Genomic DNA, 9,117 nt, shown 5'->3' on the forward strand with positions numbered 1-9,117 from the left:
AGCTCCAAATGTTCAACAACAAGCAGGGGTGAGTAGAACATCATGTTATAATGTGAAATCAAGGGCCCAATGTCAAAAAAACGGTCTTATCCTTTAATAAATAGTACTCTACTCTACCTCCTTCTTCACCTTGCCTTCCGGCATCACTCATGTCTACCAGTGGGTCATCCAGTTGCCACCACAAGGCCTTCATTTAATCTTATTTAATTTTATTTAATTTTATTTTGTTGTAACTCCCACGTGATAGGTAAGGTTCAGCTGTATCTATTTTGACCAGTAGGAGGCAGTATAGTGCCAACGATACATGCACTCCGCTTTTCATTTTGAAAACGAAAAAGAGACGAATAATCCCCTTTAAGAAAATGGCCGACATGCAGTGTGGCTTCAATATCTCTCGACTCTAAGCACAATTTTATGTTGTCCAACGCTTGCGCATGCTCTATTATTTTTGACAGAAATACATTATGTTTAAAAAAGCGAAAAGAGCGAACTTTCGACGGAGGAATGAGTCTGACGAGGATGAGCATGAGGAGACCAAGCCGCAGCCGCAGTCGCTGGCGCCCACATCGTTTGGGCCTGTCGTTGAAATCCCGTTTATGGAGACTTCCATAAACACCCCTACCAGTGCACCGAGCAGCACGGACAGTAGTCACAGTAACGGTTTTCTGGCAAATCTTATCAATGTAAGAGCTGTCAAGAAGGAAAAGAAGGCAAAAGATCCAGTGCCTGTGCCTCCACCGACGAAAGCTAGCTTGCTGAGTTTCGACGATGAAGAAGGTAACTTGCTAAACCAATGCTAAGATAACTAGACAGGTGACGTTAGCTGAAGAATCTGTGTCGTTCTGGTAGTTCAAAGACGATCATTTGTTTTAGTTTTATTGTACCACAGTTATTGAAGTGAACTTTAAACTTTCTTTGTCTGGAAATCCTACCTGTGACCCCAAGCTTAAAATCGGATGTTGCACACGGTCTTGACTCATCTCTGACTCTTGTTGTATGAACAGAAGGATCCGAAGTGTTCCGAGTGAAGAAACCCAATCACAGCAAGAAGATTGTCAAGCAGCTGAAGAAAGAATACAAGGAGGATTTGGAGAGAACTGGAAGTGTCAAACAGGAAATCAGATCAGGTGAGTTTGTCGATAAACTATGTCACATCTGCAAACATGATAATACTGCATTCTCTAGGACTCTTAATTGAGTTTGTAGCTGCAGTTTTTAAGGAAAGACTGCCCTTTAATTCTGACAGTAGACTATTGGTGTTCCTCAAAGTCAAAGATGCTTCCTTGGTATGAAGACGTCACGTCCTTCTTAGGCTAAAAAACACATGATAGATCTGTCCTGGTGATTGGACAGAGGTCACGACAGCCATTAAGGATCCTTTATTGATACCATTAATCTCCCCAAATACCCTGAAGGCAGATTGTAATGCAGTTGTACAGTTTTACTATTTACTATGATAGCTGAATGACTGTAACGTAATTCCAGAGTAAGTTTCTTGATCATTCTCCCCACTTGCTTCACCATCTTCTCCCTCAGATGCTCCACCTCAGGCTGCAGTCACCATTAAAGAAGAAGCTACCAGCAGAGCGAGCAGTGACCACGGAGAGGAGGAGATGGAGGTGGACAGTGCTGATGAACAGGTGGAAGAGGCACGGAGTCATGGTGGTCAAGCCCATGGTCAAGTATCCAGGGGCAACAACATGGGATCAGCATTCAACACACTGTCGTCCCTCGGCAGCTTGAAACCAGGTATTGTGTGGATACTTTCAGAGGGAAGCGCTTGTTCAGTAATGCAGCTATGATCACTGGTGCAGTCGACTCTCATAGAAAGTGACTCTTGTCTTATTGATATCACTGTACTTGTCCGGTGGTTTAATGTTACAGAAGATGGTGAATTTGTATGTCATACGTTTTAAACGCCGAATTCTGCAAACCCTCTCAGGAATAACAGCCTACAACATTTGTTTAAATACTCCGTACCTGAAAGACCTTTTGTAAGTCGTGTGCAACTGCGCTAACGCTTTGCTGATGCCCTGTGTCTCTCATGTCACCAGGGGAGATCCCCGATGCAGCATTTATCCATGCTGCCAGAAAGCGCAGACAACTGGCAAGAGAGCTTGGGGGAGATGCTCCCCTGGTGGAGACGGAGACTCCCAAGAAACGGCTGGCGTGCGACGACCAAGACGCTAGCGATGATGAAGATGAGGAAGAGAAGAGGATACGCTTCAGTGGAGTAAAGAACAAAAGCCAGAGGCAGAAGATAGCTGAGGAGATAGGTACCGTACTCAAATGTTGCTCGAACTGCGCATTGATTATATTGCATTGTTCTCGGTCAGTTGTGTGTGAGACACAAACACCCCCTTCTCATGCGCACAGGTATTGAGGGTAGTGATGACGAGGCTCTGGATACAGGTCAGGATGAAGAGGTGAGCCGTTGGGAGCAAGAGCAGATCAGGAAAGGAATCAGCATACCCCAGGTAAACTAAAACGATATATGCTTTTCTGCAACTTGATTACATTATTGTTAGATAGTCGTTTATCCCACAAAATGCCATTTTGGCTGATCTCCAGCCATGTTTGATATAGTTTGAAATTGAACTGTCAGTCTAACAAACAAAGTGGTGACGTCCACTTAAAAATGATTTTCTTACTGATGAATTGTTAGTCTGTTACCACGAGTTGAACTGCAGCAGCGATATCAGTTTTTGCTGTGGTGTAAAAGTGTTCTGTATTTGCCTCGTTTTTAATGATCAGGTCCAAAGCACCCAGCCAGAGGACAACACCATCTACTACCAGAACAGCTACGAGACCCAGCCTTATGGCGCCGGATACAGCATGCCTTTCACCTACAGCACAGTGACTCCACAGACTGGGAAGCTACCCGGCCACCCCGACAATGGCTCCCTTCACTACGGGGCCCCTATATGTGATCTAACCCCGGTATCCATTGATCTGGTAAAGAAGCGCCTGCTGGATAGGTAGGTTCAGTGGAAGAGTGCAGCAACGTCTAATATCAGTCCTCAGCTCGGCTGCTGTCATCTCAGTGAGCAATGGTCCTGAGGAGCCAGCACAGTTTTCCTACACACCTAAGGGCCAGAGAGGCCAAATTTGCCTCAGTTTTAATGATTATTATTGGTGGCACGACTAAAGATATTAATTTCTGTTAACTGTATGCCGATTGTGAATTGTGTCCCCTCTAACTCACCGTTACTTGTTCTACCTACTATGTCGTGTGTTTGTAGGCTCACCCAGATGCATGCAGGCCACAACTCAAATGCCAAACGCTACGAACAGATCAAGGAAGACCTAGCTGCCTCTGAGAGTACCATACAGCAGCTGGAGGGTTCATCCAATGACAATGCAGATCAATATAAATTCTTGCAAGAGATGCGAGGGTATGTTGGAGACTTGCTTGAGTGTTTCAGTGAAAAGGTAAGGGAGAATTTGTACGTGGTCTGATTAGCTGTTTTGTGTCTGTGATCTTAAAAACTTATGTGACTTTTTTTAGAGGGAAAGTGTTTTGCAACATTATTTAGCACAGCCAAGAAGAAAGAGCCTGTTCTTATTAAGGCTAGTTTGCAGTGCTGGCAAGTCTTTGTCACCTGGAGATCACGTCACGTGCTTGTCAGAAATTCAACTTTTGCTATGTCAACAAGATGGTTTTAACTAAGGCAATGCTCTTAATTCATAATTGTTGACATTTTGAAAACATTTTCAGCTGCCAAACAGATTTAATTTATACCAGTGTACAATAAGTCATTGCACCTTTTAGGGTGCTCTGTCTTAACAAAGATGATGTGTCCAGAAAGGCGAATAAAATTAGATGATGCCCTGGACACACGTTATATTGTTATACATCTGCAGCGTCATGCATGTCCAGATAGAATAACGTAGACTTGATCTTGCAGCAGCAGACCAGAAACCTACACGGAACGGAGAGAGAACTGGCCTTCCAGCTGTCAGCATGTGTTTCCACAACTAATCAGTGCACAGAACATTGTGATTAATACAGCACACTAAACGTGTCAGCATGCCTTAGTATGGAGTCGTTTAATGTAGTGTAAACATGGTTGGATTGTGTTGTGTATTGTCAGTGTTGAGTAAGTCTTTCACTCCTGTGCATTCATTATACAAGACATTTAACTTGTCTTTGACTTTGTTTTTCAAGTTTAAGTTATCAGCTAAACTGGAGTCTGCAATGTTCAAGCTTTAGAAATTTTAGAGATGGCAGGTTTTCACTTGAGAACAGTGATAGCTTGCTCCAGTGTTGTGCTGTCCGTCATGCTCCTTTTATTCCTCCAGCAAGACACCCCAGTGACTCGGAGTCCCACTTTTGTTGGGTCAGAGGTCACAAAAGGCATCATATCTTTCAGGTCCCTGCTGTCCTGGAGCTGGAGGCTGCCATGCACCAGTTACTAAGGCAACGGGCGGCACGACTTGTCCAGAGAAGACAGGATGATATTAAAGATGAATCGTCGGAGTTTGCAAGCCTTTCAAGTCAGTCCATCTTGAAGGTTTTTATGATTTATTTGAACGGCCTCAATAGTTCTCTGAGCGTGTGTTTGTGTGTGTGTGGCTCATGTTCGTACCTTACATTACCCACATACCCCATTACAGTCCCCTCATGAGTACGATTAAGGTCAAATGACATGATTTTGTTTGAGTGGGCATGTACGCATATAGGGAATGTTTTATTGGAGGAGCTGTTTGAGCTACTTAGTCTCACAGCTGGGTGTTTGTAACTCGGCTCCAGTAATGTGCCACTATGTAAAGATGGCAAAAAAAAAAGAGTGACTTGCCATCTGTCACTTTCACTGTAATATGTCTGAAGTTACGTCCAGGTAAGTTACTAGAAAGTGAATGATGCTCAAATTTCAATTCTATGTAAAAATGCTGGTTTTACCTTGTACATAAGTAAGTTAATACAGAGATTGTTACTTATGTTTATTTTTTTGTTTGTGTTTTTTTTTTTTTTTTTTTTTTTTAGCATTTTGGACTATTTTAAATTGGATTAATCTTGTTTAATGTGTAAAATTAGTTTTTTTTTTGAGTAACGGGCTGTCTTAGCTTGTCGGTATTCATTTTAACATCGATCCTCTCTCTTGCAGATAAAGCTGTCATGGCTCCTAATCTGGACTCATTCGGTCGAGACCGTGCCGCATACCAAGAGAACAGCCGTCAGAGGAGGATAGCTGAAAGAGAAGCGCGGCGGTATGAAGCTTACTAATCATCCTCTGGTTCTTTGCATAAGTGGATAAGCTGCATTTGATCAATCTGCTGCTCAGTTTTTTGAGGTCTCAGGTTTAAATGTCTTGCAAAGCAGGTTTGCTTTGCAAGACATTTAAAGTTCTGGCTGTTCGGGCGGCATTTTGGTGTCGAGCTGGAAAAAACCGACCATCGCAGCTCTCGTTTTCAGTCCCGCTGTTTTTGCCTTTGTGTCTGGTTACAGAACGCGGCGGCGACAAGCTAGAGAGCAAAATGGAAAGAGGGCTGAGCATAAAGAAGGCTTATCATCTGATGATGAGGAAACCTCCACTGACATCACCAGCTTTAACATGGAGAAAGGTGCATGACTGATTTGCTGTAAAAAGATAATGCCGTAGAAATGCTGTAAAAAAAAAAAAATGATATCAAACAGAATGATGTGAATCGAAATGTCAAAAAACAGAGATGACATTATTTTATGTATTCAATAGCTCATGTCTGATTAAAGCCTTTGGTCCCGTCCAGATCGCATCATCCGGGAATCTAAGAAGGTGTTTGAGGATGTGGTGGAGGACTTTCATTCTCTTGACTGCATCAAATCCCATTTTGAAGTGTGGAGAAGAGAATACCCCGACTGCTACCGGGATGCTTACATCGGCCTCTGTTTGCCCAAGCTCTTCAACCCCTTAGTCCGTCTGCAGCTCATTACATGGAATCCGCTCGAGGTGGGGCATGTGCACGTTTTCAGAGTAACTTTTTTTTTCTTAGCTGTTGGAGACAGAATACTCGTGGATGGTGCATTTTTAAACCCGTTTGGTGTTTTGTTTTTTTTTCTGCTACGCAGGGACAGTGTGCAAACTTTGAATACATGCTCTGGTTTGAGTCGCTGCTGTTTTACGGTTTTGAGGAGCACAGCACGTTGCAGAGTGGAGATGGGGATATCGGATTACTCCCGGCCATTGTAGAGAAGGTCATCCTTTCCAAATTATCAGGTACTGAAACCTACACAGCTGCATCTAGCATACCGAGAAAGATTCCCTTGGGATAAAGGCAAGTACAAAATGTGTCACGTATTCTTGTGCTTGTGTTAGTGTTGGCAGAGCAAGTGTGGGACCCTCTGTCCAGCAGTCAGACAGCCGGGCTGGTGGGCTTCATTCGCAGACTCATGAAAGGTTACCCCACTGTGCTGCATGGGGACAACAGCTACACGCAGGTAGGACACTTTCCCTTCTGTGTTACACGTGTTGTCCTTAATATGCTCTCTCAGCAAAGTAGGTTGTCTGTTCGTGTCCTTTCTGGCAGAACCTTCATGGTTTCAAATTCTGTGTTTTAGGAACTTTTGAAAACGACTGTCTTAAGAACCAGGCGGACTCTGGATGAAGACGTCTTCCTTCCACTCTATCCTAAAAAGTGTGTTGGATGGTTATTAGAACTACAAATGCATCTTTAAGTCTAAACGCTGCTTGAAATGAACTTTCTTTTTCTTCTGTACAGTGTGATGGAGAACAAGAACAGCAGTGCCTACTTATTCTACCAACGGCAGTTCTGGTCATGCGTGAAGGTGTGTGCAAGGGTCATGTTGTCTTTCAAGGAATTAATTTAGACTAATTTGACTAATTGATGGAATAATCTCATGTAATTTGTGGCTCGACTTGTAACTGCTGAGCCATGCTGGATGCTCTGCTTCTTTGAACGCATGGAATGTTCTCCGTGTGCCAGTTTGTTCAGTAACAGGAGATTGGAACATTCACAGCTAGTAGAACTATATTACATGTATATGCCCTTCAGTTGCTCCCCTTCCCCATATAAGTACAATTTCCCTGTTGTCTCCTCTGATCATAGCTGCTGGGCAACATCATACAATGGGAAGGTATCTTATCCACTTCCTGTCTGAAGGACCTGGCTTTGGACAGCACTCTCAATAGATACATCCTCTCTGCACTGCAGACCACAGATACGGGAGAGGATAATGTTCTAAAGTGCCAGAAGGTAATTTGGGGGTAGATCTCATGAATTTTAGGAATGTGAACAATGTATTATGACATACATTATTAAATATAGTATTGATATTGTTTTTTTGCTGCCACTTCTTTGTACATTGTTTGGGCGGAAGTCAGTTGGAGAGTCAGCATTGTCAGCTCAATGTACATCCTGGTACATACCATTCTCGCTGTAAATCTGACATACCTTTATTTGCTCCTGCACGCTCACATGCCACATGCAGGAGTCACGACACTCCCATTTCTTTGGCTCCACCTTACACTTTATGCATTGTATTTGTAATCATGAGAGCGGCACGGATGTTGTTCAGTCAGATCGTTCTGTTGAAAGGAAAACATGTGACACCAGCCCTGTAAACAAATGTGCACGTCTCTTCCTAAGAGATTCCCATTTCCCCTTCTCTTTATGCAGGCCTTCATTTAATGGTACATGTTGTGCTTACCATGTCAAAACATTTGTTATCTTGCAGTTGTTGTTCCGTTGGCTTCTTAAAAGCGACTCGAATATGTGTGTGTATATATATATATATATATATATACACACACACACACAGAGAGACAAAAATAATAATACTTTCTAGTCAATTGATGAGATGTGTTGCATTTCTGATGTGCGTTGTCAGTGCCGGATAATGTGATTGGCTGCCCACTACTTCCCGTTGCCGTTTACAGCCTGCAGTTTTAACCTTATAAACACACCTACGCAGCTGATAAATTTACTGCAGATAGTGATTTATTGAAACAGTCACACAGAAGTCGTTCTTGTACCCCCTCTCAGGTGGTAGAGTGTTTGCCATTGCACTGGTTCTCTGGACTGAAGGGCCAGCAGACGTTGCCTCAGTTGGAGCCACTGTGTCGCTACCTTGCGCACTTGGGGAAGTCGCTGCACCGCAGCGGCTTAGGGGGGTCCGATTTTGAGCGACGCACCTCAAAGTAAGAAGCTCTTTGATTTGCATATAGGTCCACCTGCTGGAATGGCTTCATGAAAATGACTATGTTCCAAATTAGCGACTGTTGTGACGTGATGGGTTTTGTCCGTATTGTCACTGGTATATCTCCCTGTCAACAGGGAGCAAGTCAGAGACGTTGTGAAGATGTTGGGCAACATGAACGCCTTGGACCACATCATCGCTGTCGCAGCAGAGCATGGCATTAAAGACATCAAACTACTCATGGAAGTCAAATCATAGAGGAAGACCAGACAGAGGCAACCTTTATAGACGTTTTGTTCTGTTCTGCACATCTGAAGCTGAGAGATCCAGAAGGAGATCCTGGAGAAAATAAAATGTGCGTCGGTGCACTTGGAATGAAACTCAGCAGTCGTAACCGCGACTTAGAGAAGTAGAGGATTAGCAAGACTCTTTTTTTTTTTTTTTTTCTTTTTGTAAATATTGTGAATAATGTTTATAAAAGTGTGGTCATACAGCTGTCAACACTGACTGATGCTGAAAAGAGGCCTTGTATTGTCAGCTCACAACGACTTCTATGTAAAAGTATGTGCCGGCAATATTTTAAAACGCTTTATTTATCAGGAGGAAAAATTGGTTGACATGGATTAAGTTTTTGAAAACAACCTTTCCCTCATTTTTCATCAGACACAACCAGACTGTAAAATATGCTTGACCACCCGCACTTGTTTCACAGACAAATGTTTTCCGTATGTGCCAAAAGGCAGAAGTCGCACGCACGCGCGCACCGTCTGGCTTTCCACGTGTCTAATGGCAGTCTGTGTGGGGATGGATAGAATAGTTCTCTGCCTCATTCTGCCACACCAGGATGCTCTGTTGACCATACAGATTTGTAAGTTATACGTTTTAGTAGTGTTTTTGCCTGTGAATAAAATATAAATTGTAATTACGACTGTCTTTTTTTCTTCCTTTTTTTTTTTTAATCGCGTGAAAAGTCTGCCTCA

The 9,117-nt window shown here is 43.1% G+C and overlaps 1 protein-coding gene across 1 annotated transcript; it reads left to right on the forward strand.

Annotated features, from left to right (window-relative positions):
* Positions 1-345: 345 nt before the first annotated feature.
* Positions 346-9,062, forward strand: paxbp1 (PAX3 and PAX7 binding protein 1). The gene is made up of 18 exons (XM_075487569.1): positions 346-777; positions 1,005-1,127; positions 1,537-1,749; positions 2,055-2,276; positions 2,377-2,477; positions 2,755-2,978; positions 3,243-3,432; positions 4,374-4,497; positions 5,109-5,211; positions 5,450-5,565; positions 5,731-5,930; positions 6,050-6,197; positions 6,297-6,418; positions 6,539-6,615; positions 6,700-6,766; positions 7,048-7,194; positions 7,984-8,138; positions 8,275-9,062. The coding sequence occupies exons 1-18, from the start codon at positions 465-467 to the stop codon at positions 8,393-8,395; spliced, it is 2,766 nt and encodes a 921-aa protein (XP_075343684.1). The 5' UTR covers positions 346-464; the 3' UTR covers positions 8,396-9,062.
* The last annotated feature ends 55 nt before the right edge of the window (positions 9,063-9,117 follow it).

This window comes from Odontesthes bonariensis, chromosome 16 (assembly GCF_027942865.1).
Source record: "Odontesthes bonariensis isolate fOdoBon6 chromosome 16, fOdoBon6.hap1, whole genome shotgun sequence".
NCBI classification, from domain to species: Eukaryota; Metazoa; Chordata; class Actinopteri; order Atheriniformes; family Atherinopsidae; genus Odontesthes; species Odontesthes bonariensis.